General features: G+C 43.8%; 1 protein-coding gene across 2 annotated transcripts in view; it reads right to left on the bottom strand.

The window, feature by feature from the left end:
* The window catches only part of ripor2 (RHO family interacting cell polarization regulator 2), a 55,209-nt gene extending 44,001 nt beyond the window's left edge, over positions 1 to 11,208 (bottom strand). The window contains exon 1 of one of the 2 annotated variants that reach the window (XM_053862087.1): positions 11,073 to 11,208. In XM_053862087.1, the coding sequence (XP_053718062.1) occupies positions 11,073 to 11,133 (61 nt within the window). In that variant the 5' untranslated portion in view covers positions 11,134 to 11,208. Of the gene's footprint in view, positions 1 to 4,063; positions 4,409 to 11,072 lie in introns of those variants that run through there. The other variant, XM_053862086.1, reaches the window with a different exon arrangement.
* Positions 11,209 to 15,348: the final 4,140 nt, after the last annotated feature.

The following is a 15,348-nucleotide window of genomic DNA, read 5'->3' as shown; positions in this document are numbered from 1 at the left end:
ACACAGCTTCTTATTTCAAGAATTCAATCTTTAGCGTAATATAGTGGTGAATGACAAAGCGTAGTTCAACTAAAAGCACCAATGACACGGTATAATTACTCAAAGTAAAAAGAATTAAGTGAATAAGCATTGAAGAAACTGTCTTTTCCAGGTTTGCCTCTAGGTTTTCTTGTCAGATACTGGAAATCAAAAAGGAACATGGGCCAAGAGCTCAGAGAAGGGCCAAACAGCATGTAGCTGTACCGACTAAGACATTAATCCCAGAAAACAATCGTGCATGTTGCCTCTTGCTGTCGTGGGCTTATTAGTATACCCTTCAGTCAGGAGAGGAGTTTAGCAGAGAACATTTAAGAAAAAAAAAAAATCAGGCAGTTTGTGGCTTAAAGATGTCAGGTGAGAACTGGAGGAAAATGAAATGGAGCTCGTGCAGGAAACCTCAGTCTTGCCCTCTCCCTGTCTCAACAGGATTCCCACTATCTGCTTTTATTTTTTTGCTGACTAAAAGAAAGATGTTGAGGAAGTGACACTTGAGTGTGCCAAGACTGGCTCTCGCAAAGTCTTAACCACCACAGGAACAACACGCTGCAGCAACCAGCAATTAGCGGTTTTGTCCTGTAATTGTTTTGGGAGGAGTACAAAATACATCCCGGGGAACAATACGAGATCGGATAATACCATGACAACAGATGGAGTCGACTAGCAGAGACCGAACAAGGCAAAGCGCCAACAAACTCTACTCTGCTCAACAAGTGAAAGGACAATCTGTGTCCCATGTTTATGTGCCGCTCTGTGGTCAACTAACCAAGTCCGTCCCCTGAGCAGCTCACTTGTGATCAACTCAACGCTGCTCCTTCATGCCTCCCGACCTGACCCAGTTAGCCAAACACCACTGTATTTAGACACCAAACACCGACCCCCAACCTCAGACACAGCTTCATTAACCGAAAACTCGGACATGTCTCCCCCGAGCCACTGGAGTCGCACACTGTAACCTGCTGTCTGGACCCATAACTCTTGTGTACACACAACCTTTTGGATGAGACAGCAAAGAAGTTATTGTCTATAACTTGGGCTTGTGGTGACGGGAATACCATTTTTAAAACATGAAACACAGCAGGTTGCTGACGGCTTCTTTGTGAATAAACATATTCATCGCCCAAGAAGCAAAGCTATTCACCGGGTCTTCAGATCGATGGTCTTTAACAACTTACAATAAACACACAACTCTACCAACCAAAAACAGGAATGATAGCCACCCTCAGTGTACATCTTTACAGCAATAGCACCAGCCAATATTAGCATTACATTGAACCACCTGCTGGAACAGCCAAACAAGTAGACAACCAGGCAGCGGAGTGGCAAATAAATACCAGCACACCTCCTAGCAACCCCAACTAACCAACACAATAAACCAAACAAAGACCAACCAGTCTTTCAGCTCGGCTCGAGAGCCACTACCAGTCTGCTGTTTTCAGGATGAAACTATTAAACAATGAGTGCTAGTCTCAGCTGCAAGACATGCAGCATCAATACACTGCTGCATGACCGCTCTGAACTCTGAAGCGCCATCTAGTGAGCATTGCTAGAATGCGACAAGTAGACTGTCATCCATCTTTGGAACCAATAACCAGTTTGAATCAAACGTGTCAATAACCATAAGCATGTGTAAGTACAGAAGAGGGTTTCTTCTTCTCCTGGTGGAGCTATTTTACAGCAAGAATCAGTTGCACGTGTGCATTTCCTCCCAAAGTAAGCAAGGATTAGTTTTGTGAGCCTTTGATCAAGCGTCAGTTGAGCTATATCATTAAACTGCCTCACATTAACAGCTTCATGGTCACATGATCATATGGCTGCAGATGTTAGCGTTGTTGTGGTTTTGCATGGGTCTCAGTTCACTGGCTCAACAATCTCATACAAGTCGCTGTGGCGACTTTCATCATGGCATCCTGCTCAAGACCAATTCTCTAATGAGCAGCCATGTTACTTTGTGGTCACAGTCAATGTGTTTCTTGCATTTCTACAGGCTTTTAGCTCCAGTGTGTCATTCTGACTGAGTGCAAAAAAACAAAGGGTGTGTTTTTAATTACTCAGTTGGAGTCTCTGCTGGCGGGAGAGAGGCACCATGCCACGGCACACAAGAAGGGATTTATCATCTGCTCTGACTTTGAAAAAAAATGGCAAGTGGGAAAAAAATGGCTTTAAACATCGACACAAAATGGAGTTCCTCCAACCAAAAATAGTCATTCAAACATTTCAAACTCAGAGAGTTCATTACACAAAGGTGCACTAGTTTCTATATGCGCCGACCTTCATACAGTCTTTGAATCCTCAAGGCTGTGGTCATCCAGAGTGAAATGACAGAACGCTGTGATTGGCGGGATTGTTGCTGAGATTCCTCTGCCTGAACGGCTCCAGGCGCCGTAGTTCAAAGCTAACGTCGCATCACCAACGTTGTGTTTCAGCCAGAAGTGGGTCAGTGGAGGCATTAACATACATTACACACCGAATGATGCAACATACGGGAATTTCCTCGCCGCTCATGAGTGTGTGCAAAGCTGCCGTAAAAGCCGATATGAAATGCATTCTGACACTGTTGACTGTGCAGATTTGCAGGGCTATATTTTGCAGAAGAGGATGTGTAGAGATGAGGCAGCCCTTGCCTTTTGGCCTCACAACCAGCTGGAGACTGACCTCAGTCATTCTACACAATTACGACAACCCAAAGATCACACTTTTTTTTGAAGGAGGCGCCGCCCATGCATTTATTTATTTCACTGCTACAGACTACAGATCATTTGTGACCAAGACCAAGCTAAAATGCATGATGCTCTACTTGACCCCAAAAGCCATTTCCCCTCAGCTGGCCTTCAGTATAGAAGACACAAATGTACAGCCAGGTTAAAAACATAGTTTCCCAACATTGAATGATGCATTCTGTGTCATCTTGCATGTAAGAGAACAAACTCCTTGAATTTGTCAGTGGCCAGACTAGAATTGACAACTGAGTTGAGCATCCTTTCGAGTGCATCATCAAAAGACCATCGCATGATCACGCTTGGTCAAGGCTGACTTTATTGTCCGCTGTAAAGACTTTACTTGCATATTTAACATAGCCTTTTAAAAAATATTGTTGAGCCTGACAACACTGACTGCTCATCCCCACTCCAGCCAACTTCAGGGTTATAAAAGGTTGCGTTCACAGCGTTTTTCTTTTTCTTCTTTTTACATAAACCATCAGAGAAAAGTAGAGGCTGAGACTATTTCTCTATGGCTATAATGTTTAGCAAAAGACATCTGAATGTAATAAACCTAACACCCACACTGAGAGAGACAAAGCGGCTACTTTCTACAATGGGGAAAGATGTCGAAAGACATGAAAAGGTAGATCAACATGTTCACTGCGGCTTCTTTGTTTTTTTTGTTTTTTTTTATCATATATATTTTTTTCAAATATACCTCTTAATTCAGTTCAAAGTTATATTTGCTCTGTTAAAACTACATTTTTATTATATTCTAAAACCAGAATTGGTATTAATGTTGGGTGCCATTTTTTAAATTTATTTATATAATTTTTTGGTGCTTTTCTTTTACCTTAGCTCCCAAAAGAATCGCACTCACAAGAACCCCCCACACCCCCAAAACTTCGGTCTACACCTCAGTTGTGTTATCAGAACACACATTCTTTGTCAGTTGTTTAGTTCTGCGACGCACAATGGCTCATAGTGAAACTTGGGGATGGGAAGCCAAACGCTCAACTGAGTCTCTGTCTTAGCTAATGTCTAACAATGAATTGCCACAAGTTGCCATAAATTGTCAGAACAAATTCTTTGCCCATAATTTGCAGTGAAGAGACGAGCAGTAAAACAACCCGCTCCCTTTCAAATAATAGTTCACTGTAGGAGGGGAGTAACAGGTATAACATGAACTATCTATTCATCTTAAACTCTATTTTTTAACTAGCAAGTTTCTCAAAACACAACACCAGTGTTACCTACATCCTGCGGCACACCTGGGAACACGCCTCATTTTTCCACAGCCCACTACTGAGCCCTGGCAGCCCTACCTTCCTCGTAGAAGACATCCTCCGCCTCCTCACGCATCATCTCATCCAGGTCATCCTCCGCTATGTCGGTCACAGCCATCACTGTTCTTCTTCTTCCTCCTCTCTCCTCCTCTTGTCTCAGCTGATGAAACGAAGCTTCAACGAAAGCGACTGGGCTGTTAAATTAAATCAAAGCTGGCCGGGCCTCAACGCTCCGGGCGACAGTCGGATCACTTGCAGTAAGGAAGAGGACCAGGATGTGTGTGTGTGTGGGTGCCAGGTGAGTGTGAGTGTGTGAGAGAGAGAGAGAGAGGAAGAAAAAGAACTCCAGCAGCCTCAACAGGGCGAGAGCACTGATTTCATAACATCCTGTGCAAAGCTGAAGTGAGAGTGTGTGGTTTGGAGAGCACTTGTAGGAGTGAGCGTTCCGGACGGGGAGGGTCGGAGCGTTTGTGTCCGCAAACACAGTGAGTCAGCTCCAGCAGCTGATTAACAGCAATGACTATCTCGTTCAGTACGGGACATTATCCAGAGCATCTCAGCGCCTGTCTGTGTGTTTTTGTCGCTTCTTCAGCAGCGCTGTTCTTATCACAGGACCCTCACATCTATTTATGGAGCGCAGTGATAATGTCTAGTGTCGTCGACTGCGGCTGGTCAGAGTCTCCATGGTGCAGCTCGGGAGGAACAGAACAAACACACTCGCAAGATCTAAAGCCAAGAAGCTGATGAGAGCGAGAGGGAGGGAGGGAGAGAGAGAGTGCGCTTCTCCAAACACAGTCTGATGCTATTTTTGATATGTCCTGAATGACACAGCCATTCACAGAGTCACACTTCATGTTTAGTGAAGGTTTGTGTGACAGAATTGGTCATAAAAATGACTGGACTTGCAGCTTGTAGTACTTGTAGTCTGCAACACAACACGGTCAGCGGTGAAACTGGAGTCGACAAAGCAGAAGGAAACATGAGTAGGAACACACTTTTACTTGAGGTGATGAACACCACAGTGCAGTAGCTTCCTCATCTGTCCATCTCTGTCATCTTTTGTTTTTTAAAAACAAATGAAAAAGCATCCATCATCCCACAAAACAACCAACCCCATGCAAACGATTGGATTTTGTTGCCATGACCACGACAGAGGATAAAACACCATTGTTGCAATTTAGAATCGCTGTCTGTCTGTTCATCTATTTTGCCGACATTTGACCGCTGACCTCAGTCTGATGATAATATGAGAGAGGAGGGCTGTCAGACAGAGTCACAGAAGGGGATGAGACCAAGTCACGGGCTAAACATACGGAGTACAGTGGTACCTCGGTTTTCGAACATCCCGAATTCGAACAAATCAGAGTTTGAACAAAAATTTCGAGATTTATTTGCTTCGAACAAAAATACAGAACTCAAACGCCCCTGAAAAAAGCCGGAAAAACCATAACGTGCGCGGACCGATCAGCTGACCCACAACGTGCTTTGTTATTGTGTATAACGCAGCGTCTGTATGCAGACGTGTCCCGTTAGCTACATTTACTGGCTGTTTTTTCTTCATATTGAGGTGTAAAACCTTTCCTGTCTCCGCACTGGAGCGTGGTAGAGGGTCACAGGGGAGGTGCTGGAGTGCTCACTCCAGGGTTTGATGTCCTGTTGTCGGCTGGAGCTGGGACAGGGATGTGGCGCGTCTCGGACAGAGCGTTACTTGGTTTATGACTTTGTCACAGCCAAACTGCACAGAAGCGCACATTCAGAGCTGGACACGCACCGGGCACCTCTTCACTTCTGGAGAGACCTCACTCACTCGGCAACCCCTCCCACATGCAGCGGCCACACACATAGAGGAACAGCGCACCTGCAGCAGACACTCTACATTCACTCCTACAAAAGCCTATTTTAAGACTTGGAACGCATTATTTCTTTTTCCATTCATTGTAATGGGAAAAATCCATTCAGATTTCGAACAAATCGCTTCTCAAACGACCGTCTGGAACGGGTTGTGGTCGATCACCGAGGCACCACTGTACTTGACTATACAATTGCTCTGCCTTCCGCAGCAGCGCAACGTGGAATTAAAAAAAAAAAAAAAAAAGGACAGGAGTTGGGTCAGATAAGTCATAAGATGGTGCTCCGTTATCCTGTATGGCAATGTGTTGCTATTTAAAGCCTGTTAAACAGCCGTGTGTTTTAGTCACGGTGACAACTGCCATCTAATATGATTCAATTTCGTTTCAATTGGTTACGGGATTTTTCAGTCAGTCTTGTGATGCACTATAAGCAACCGCATATCTAAGGCCCTCACTGGAAGAATAAACTGATGTGGTCTTGAGTTATATGTGGGCAGGACATCAGGATTCATCAACAAATCATTTTAATAATGATTTGATTTGTAGCATAGTTTGAGGTTGCCGATACGATTCAAGGACACAATTGGTTCATTTAGAAGGCTACGATTTTGAAACGATTCAGTGACTTGAAATCAATTCAGGAGCTTTTAAGCCAAAAATCCTACTCCTGTGTGACTGTGAAATAATGGCCTTTATACTGGACTAGTGAATGTGAAGTTTCCTAGAGTCCGCTCTGGTAAGGGAATCAGTCGGTTGGAGAGATTTGTTGTTTTACACCACCTTTTCAAATCCAACACACCACTACCTATTTAGAACATCCCATTCATGAAGAGCCAAAATGTGCAAACACCGTGCTATTGCTCTCACGGCACCATCCACCATGCTGTGTTGTGTGTGTGTGTGTGTGTATATATATATATATATATATATATATATATATATATATATATATATATATATATATATATGCTGTTCACAAGGCCAACCTGCCGAGCACAGATCAATGTAGTTACATCAAAGGAATATTAATCCATACATTGATCTACTAGGAGAGACGTTACATCCTCGGTGTAAACATATCCTGAACATGGATCATAACATTTCATTAACAGATAAACCAACATCCACTTGCCTCAGAACCACATTTCCAATGCCTCTAGAAACACAGACATAGTAAATACGCCTGAAGCGTTTGGCACTAAGAGTAGAGGGTTATCTTTGATGAATTCCTTCTCGAGGCAGGACGGGCAGTTCTTCAGGTAGTTCAGGATCCAGTAACATATTCTGAATCCCTAATTCAGACACTACTATCCAGGGAGGACCGTCTGCAAACCCTTTGACAGTGATGTCTCCCCAAAAGGAATTCAGATCAACTTTTCCAACTTTGTGAGTTTCACCACAAACCCCCCCCCCGACGGCCCTCTACGAGTGTCTGAAATGCAAGTCATCCCCATTTCTGTAATACTCCAAACACTCCTTTTGATCTTTAATTTATTCTGTCTAGAAACCAAACAGCCGCTCAAGACACGGCAGACTTCCACCCGTCTTCCACAACACGAGTCCAAACCCACCAAAATAGAAACGTGGCCTCAAATCATTATCACGATGGCTCCCTCTGTGGCCACTGCCCAAGGGGATGCAGACACATTCATTTTCACCCAGGCTTGTCCAGACTTTCAGATACTTAACGCAGACCTGCTTTAGATACGACAAAAATATTCTGCTTCTGCTGGAGCCTTCCCTCTGGTCTGACACACTGTGTTGGGAAATAATGGTTTCAAAGGTAAACAGCCGCCGGCATATGAGATGTGTTGAGATCCTTAAGATAGGAGTGTAGGAGCTTAAAAAGTTTTTCTTATGTCAATATTTAATGTATGTATTTGTATGTACATAAGAGAAAAATAACAACAATAAGAAGAACAATAACAATAATAATATGCTCCTCAAATGTATGCTTGCTGTTTCAACTTGTCGATCACGCTAAAGGAACGGGTCTCACGCCATCTAAAGGCAAGTCACTGAAGGAATCCTGCCGCTGAATCCTGAAAAAACAGTTCATGTTGAATCAAATGTCAACCGACCTGAGCAATGTCAACATCCTGTCATGTGCTCCTGTTATGTCACATCTCTCAAGGCTGAGCTCTTGTGAAGCCTTGCCTTTATTAATTCAAGGTTGAGGTTTATTGTGTGACCAATGAAAACATGTTTAAATATTTTCGACTCTCCAGGTAGCGAAGAGCAGATTCAGCAGTGCTACAAAAGAGCCCCTCACTTCTCTGCCCTCCGGCTCGCCATACAGGTCCATCCCTGCATCTGTAAATATGGGGGCGCAGAGGTTTGACTCTGAGCCCCACCATGATGATCATGCCTCTCACTGAGTCCAGACATGCCATGGAGGAATGTGACATTTTTGTCATGACACAAAGCTCCCAGGTGAGAAGAGAAGCTGGTGAAGTCTTGGGCCTCAGCTCTTTCTTCACCACAACACATGAGTGAAGCTGCTCACCCTCCATCCTTCCCCACTTGAACTCTTCGCAGGCTTTTATTTGCAACCTGGTCAGAACATTCCACTCTTTTACAGCTGAGAACCCTGTTATGTAACCTTGAATAAATGGGGAAAACACATAACAGGTGAGACTGTATCTGTCCATTACAACTTAAAGAATGAGAAGATTGTAGTGTCGGTAAGAAAAGTCGCTCCAGGGAAGCCACTGCAGGCTTTTGTATGCAGACACAAATCTTTATGATAATACTAAACCAACAACAGCCGTAGAAATCAGAAGAAACCAACAGCAGGATCAGTGCAACACACACACACAGTTGTTTCCCCATATAGAAGAGAGTGGCAGGATCCGAGGCGCTCGGTACAATGGCAATGTTTGAATAGAGACGCACAATGGAGCTCGCTGGCGTCTGAATCAGGCCAGATGATGAGTGTCCCAGGGGATGAATGAGCAGCTTCAGCCTCCTACGTGTTTCTTTTCTGGTCCCAACAATGCTCCATCAGTGCTCCGCCCGCTGGCGTGGCCTTGGATGGATCAGATATTAGCAGCTGAGCTAATTGTCAAGCGTTCGGAAATTACAGGGAGCGTTGAGCTGCTAAACTTGAGGTCCTGTTGTTGTCTTTGGAAATGAGAGAGAAAATAATCATTTAAAAGTCACTGATGTCACCTGTGGTATTATGTTTCCTTCTAGTTGTTTGTAGATAGTGGATTGATGACTTTCGGACACGCAAGTATGGAACCTTCTGTATCCACACCATGTCGTTCAAGGAACTATTTGTATGAAGTTATTTTGGAAGCCAGCAAGCCATTCATATGTGTGTTGCATCTGAGAAACGGACTTCAGGTGCAGTTAAACGTGGTCAACGGTACGAGCGACTCTTGTCTGCATCGACCCACAGGAGGAATTGCTAAACAACCAACTTTCCTCCTATCAAATTTTTCAGGTCCTCACATTCAACTGCTTTTCCTTGGCAGTCCATGTCTATAGAAATAAACCAAAACTGTTCATTTTGCCTGTCAATCTAAAAACATCTGGAGAAAGATTGCCTTCAGTGTTGTAAATAACTCCTCACTTTGACTGTATAGATCGGGTTCGGCACGCCCCAACCTAAACGTAACCCTTCGTTGTCAAAATGTGTGGCTTCTCAAATCCATATTTAAGGATTTTCCACTAAGACTGGACAACAAGTCATCTTAAATTTAGAAAAAACTATGAAGTCCGCAACACTATGAAATCCACAAGCTAGCTCACAACTGCAACAACAGCATTTTTTATTTTTCTCAGTGACCTCATGTGGGAAAATGACCCTTCGACTCAATAGCAACGACACAAGTTAAGCCCTGATAAAGAGAAGAGTGCGAGTTTGTGATTGACAGCTTGTGCACCACCACGCCGTCTCCACGTAAGGATCTCAACAAACTCAAAGTTTCAGGTTGGGGAATGAACATGAATGAACAAATGGCCAAATTGGTTTTTGTGTGGTTTGACTAGTTTAAGTTTTGTCGCACTACTTGGTCTGCAAAACCTAAACCTGTGGTGTGTGCATATATATATATAGTTATATAGTTATATATATAGTTATAGTCTATTAAGTAGTTATACTTCAGAAGTATGGTTTCAAAGTAACATCATTGAGTGAATTTATATGTTCTGACTACAGAGGCGAACGTACCCTGAAACTGAACATCTGTAACAATGTGATCCATGAAGTACTGACACATTCTTCCTCAGGGAAACTAGAAAGAACAATCCCACCCCTGCTAGAAGCAGCTACGGCCTGTGATGAATATAACCAGCTCTATAAAGCTCGAATGAAGAAAAGCCAGCTCCTCGGCTGCTCCACTAAAAGGCGAATTCACAAAATCCAGGAGAATTTCAAAGTCAGAGGACGACCAGTTTCAGGAAGTTGCAGCGATATTTCACCACACGCTGAGACTTCAACGTGTCAAACTTCTCCTGGAGGAGTCATGTGACAAAAGAAATCTGGATCGGTTTCCCACATCCCTGCGTTTCCCCCTCTCAGCCTCTTTTCTCCAACTCAAAGAAGGATGACGAAGTGGATGGTTGTGAAGGGGGCGCCTGGTTACCCCAGCAACCATAATGAGGGCATTGCATGGTTAATCCAATTCGCTATGCTGCTACTCATCTGTGGTGCACGGGTGAGATATATATATATATATATATATATATATATATATAATTTGTTATTTTCCTCCATCTGTGCTGATTCTTATCAGACAAACCCTTTGGCTTTTGGTCCAGTGGAGAAAACCTCGAAAGTTCTGCTGAAACAAAAGAAGGTGCTCTTGGACTGAATCTACTACTAAAGACAAATGACAAACAAAAACACATTTGGATACACGGGACATTTTAAATAAACCGAGTCTTACTGAACAACACTTGTGTCTAACTTTTTCAAATAGTTGGATGTGTGTCTTCTGTCTGTGGAGCCTGTGGATTCCTCATCAACTGATGTAACACCACAGGCAGAGTGACCCTTTTTTTCGGCTCTTCTGCCACTGTGGTGAAGCATGAAAGGAAATTCCATCTGTAGTTGTTGTCACCAGTACATTTGTCTATGAGCCAGTACTTTACCAAAAAAAAAGCCTGGTTGGTTAGTAGGACATGTCCTTTGCAAAAGAGAAACATGAAGGTTATGTGCGAGGATAAAAACCAAATAACTCAACACCTACTGTAATAGTATCTGCATCGCTTCATCTTAATGTGGCTGCAGGTTCGATATCTGCGCTCCATGGTGGTAATCCAACAAGACTCTTTCAGCTCCTGCCATCAGCTCCTGCTTTATAGTCCTGCTCACTTCCTGCCACGATTGTGATTTGTTTCCCTCTCATCAACAATCAGATCTCTTTCTGTGGCTCACTTACTTCGTCCCTCTCTCCCTCAGAGTTCACAGAGGACGAGGGACAATAGCAGCATGACAGCGGCTGGCGACCGGCTGTGCAGGCTGGTACCACAGACACGGCGCTGCTGCTGCTGGTTCACCTGAAGCTGCCTGAGGAGAAGCATGAAACATTTTTACCCATGAACTTATGACTTCTCACATGGTGCACATGCTGGTAATATTATCATTGGAAAAACACCAAATTTGATAAGCTGAGAAAATACAACATTTTTCCTGCACCTATACACCTGCAATGTGACTCTTTATAGGACACCGAGCAGGTCCACTTTGAACCTTTGAACTTTATCACTACTGTAGCAAGGCACCACTTTTCCACTTGCATTTGCAATGCAAATAATGTAATGCAAATAAAACATTTGAAACTCTTTACAAACTTAAATGTTTCAACTTAAATGATGTAGGTTCGGATAGGAGTGACGGAGGGACTCAAGGAGAGAGTAGGAGTCCATCAGGGATCAGCTCTCAACCCATTCTTGCTCCATTCATTTTACATTAAAAGGCTTCATTTTACTTCAGTATAGGTCGCAAAAGTACACTTTCCCAATGTCAATATATTATCCCTTGGGAGTGAGGATGGGTTGGGTTAAGCAGGAGTCTCCATGGACTTAGATGTTTGCTGACGATGTAGTGATCTGTGGTGACAGTAAGGAAGAGTGGTGGAGGTGTTAATGAGAAGCAAAAGGACCGGTGGAGCAGGGTCTCAACAGGAAATGACATGTTGCCCAGTTCACAGAAAGGAAAACATCAGAATCCTGCAACACTGGACATGATGGTAAACTGTGGTACAGAAGCCTTATCAGAAACAAGACACACAGACACAAGGTAGGAGGCCACACTCAGATGATTCAGACACAAGGAGAGACAGTGGACATGTAGGAGATTCGAGAACCGAGCCAAAAGAGAAGAGGAAGACAACCAATGAGGTTCATGGATGTGGCAAAGGAGGACATAAAGAGGACAGATGTGACTAGGGAGGATGATGAAGATGGGTGGAGGAGGCTGACTGGCCTTGGCAAGTGGAAAAGAACAATGTGATATGATTGGTTTAAGGACAAGAAAAATGGCTGAAGTGTGCAAAGCATGGAACAGTGACCTCAACTCTAGGTTTCGGATGAACCCATCGACGGGCGTGGCAGCTTGGAGGCGAGCTGAGGGCAGACCACAGTTTCCTCTCCCACGCCACCCCTGCATCTTACAACACCTGCTGGCCACAAAATTGGGGAAGTGAACTTTCAAAAGCTCATGCAATCCAATCTGACTCTCACACGCTGGGAGAGTGGCAGGAGGAGGTGACCCATGGAAGGTTGTTGCAACTGACGTTTCAGAGAAGTTGGGTGGTGACCAGGAAGGAGAGGTTGGGTAACGGCGGGTAAATCGAGTTGTGGCTTGGAGAGAGCGCACAGAGATGGGTTGACTTGAGGACAGAAACCAACGTGACGGTTACACCCAGATGTTTTCAGAAACTGGGAGAAGCAGAGCGAGGTGACAACTCATTGAAGCAAAAAAAACACTTTTACTAAACATCTGTTCTTCATGATGAAATATCAAGGAAAGAGTCCAGAATGAAGGCAAAGACAGGCCTATAGTTTCAGTCATGAGGGTGATGGCTCTCGTTATTATTATGATTATTTTAAATGTAACAAATCCACTCAGTCAACTGCGACTCATGCCCTTATAGTTTGTGTGAACTTCTCTCTGTAAGCATCCAGAGTCTCTCCAGCATTTCAGCAGTGTGGCGGCTCCTGCCCTGCAGTCAAATCCACTCTCTCTTTCCGGTTCATCAGCATGTGAATGTGGCGGCTCCTCAGCGTGGGCACCACTGAGCATCTCACCCTCTGGCACGCAAGACGACGTGGACCATTATCTTAGCCTGGCGTCCTTCTGAGGGGAAGGGACGCTGGAAAAAACAGCCACATCCTGGACACTCTGATTCCCAGGAGCGCACAAAGAACACAGAAAAGCCCGTCCAAGTGCCCATGAGCTCGCCTTGCCATGAGTCCAGGCGAGACTCAATGCTCTCCTGCCGCCAGTTGGCAGCTGATTCGGTGACTCAGTTGAGTGGTGGGTAACCATGACGTGCATATAAACCTGATTTTCTTTTTTTTTTTTTTTTTTTTTTTGTACCTAAATTCAGCTTTGTCATCTTCAACTAAAAGAAAGTGTCTTATGTCAGGCCTGGATCATGATATTCATTCTGATATTCACTATGATTTTCTAAAGATCTAAAGATGAAAGCAAATATGCAGGATGTTTGTCACACTGGAACACAACTCAATTTAAATGTTAGATTTACCAATACTCAGCATAATAATAAGATAACTGCATGTGAAGTTCAGTGAAATCCAAACACTGCTCGCTCATGCGATGAGGTGCCTCAATCTTTTGGGTGTATTTACAGACATTTCACTTCATGAATAAGGAGGGGACCTGCTTTACTCCCACCTCACCTCAAGGCCACAACCAAACCATCAACTGAATTGAACAATCTCGATCGTCTGCCTTTTAATTCTACAGAGTGACATCCCCCACGGAGAAGAGCTGATGCCACATGCTTCATAGAGAAGACATGTTTAACCTAAAGTTGCTTAAATCATCTCACCATGATACTCAGACACCATACATTATTACACAAGTATATTAAAATAATGACACATAATCCAGGAACATGTATTTACCCTGTGAAGCATGAAGCATGAAACGGTTGACAGAGAGCTCCAGTTAAAACTGAGGTCTTTATCGGTCCTTCAGAAGAGTTTAAAATCATCACTGTACACATATGTATCCCATTCAAAATATCTGATCAACATCCACATCAAAAGGTCTTATTTATTATTCTTATAGTTCAGTTCTGGTTATTATTAGGAGGAGAAGAGACACTGAAGACACTTCACTACATCACTGTGAAAAAAACAAACCACTCTAGGAGGTGGTGACGCAGAGCCTGGGGCGCGCAGCGATGGCAGACAGTTGGAGCCAGACCTCAGTCAGGAACCAAATAAAGGATCAGAAATGAACATATCTTAATGATTCCAGAGAATGTGGTATTTTCTCACTGCTTCTGAATAACAACCAGTTCTCGATGCCCATCCTGCGGAGCGTGTGAGTTTACACCAACAGCAACATCACCAACACATCAACACAGACTTTGACGTCGACGAATTTTTGTTGTCGACGTAATCGATGAGGTCAACTAATCGTTGCTGACGTTACAAACAGACTGGTTTCTCTTGCCTAACACTGAAGACCACCCTGCGTCTCTTGGCCACATATTCAAGGTCTTGTCTCAGTTTTGACTACACTTACTGTCGACTCGGCCTCAGCTTGTTTAAGCTGGAATTGGCCTTTTTCATTGGTTCAAATTCAGCCAATCAAGTTTTGTGTTTTGAGAACATATCACCTTCGTGCCAGTTCATATTGTATGTCTGCACTCGAACACACCTTATTCCCATCATGAAGAAAAGAGGAGAAGGAGAACTCTGTCTGGCTCTGCCAAGTCAGCTTTGAGTGTTTGTTCTGGAACCTTTTTATCACATTAGAAATGAAAACATTTTTTCCAAGCTTGCCGCCATAATGCCTCAAATGTCATGAATCATTTTGGTAATGAATCAGTAGGACCTAGACACGCCTTGACCTTGTCTTGATCTCACCCTCCTGTGCTCTAATCAATCAGTCGCCCTTCACAGCAAGCCATCTGTGCATCACCGTCTCTTCCAGTTTCACCAAACACATAGCAATCCCACTCCTGATACCATTTTACGCCAGAGAGAAGCTGCCTCTTTACAGTCCACACAGCAGCTTGTGTTTAAGAAAGAGGTTTTGTGAACTTTCACTGGGAAAATTGGAGAAAAACCTTTGACAAAAATCACATGCAAGGCTTCACTGTCAGGAGGAACAGAGTCAGGAGCGATGAGTGATCTTCATCTGATGCAGCTGAACATCCAAACACGCCCCCTGCTTCTACTGACTATGGTGGAGAAGAGGCGCGTTGCCATGGAGTAGGAGGCTTTTCAGAGGAATCAAGGTTCTCCATCGGGAGCCAAAGGCTG

This window comes from Synchiropus splendidus, chromosome 4, assembly GCF_027744825.2.
Source record: "Synchiropus splendidus isolate RoL2022-P1 chromosome 4, RoL_Sspl_1.0, whole genome shotgun sequence".
Lineage (NCBI taxonomy): Eukaryota > Metazoa > Chordata > Actinopteri > Syngnathiformes > Callionymidae > Synchiropus > Synchiropus splendidus.
This window is presented reverse-complemented; position numbering and strand designations above follow the sequence as displayed.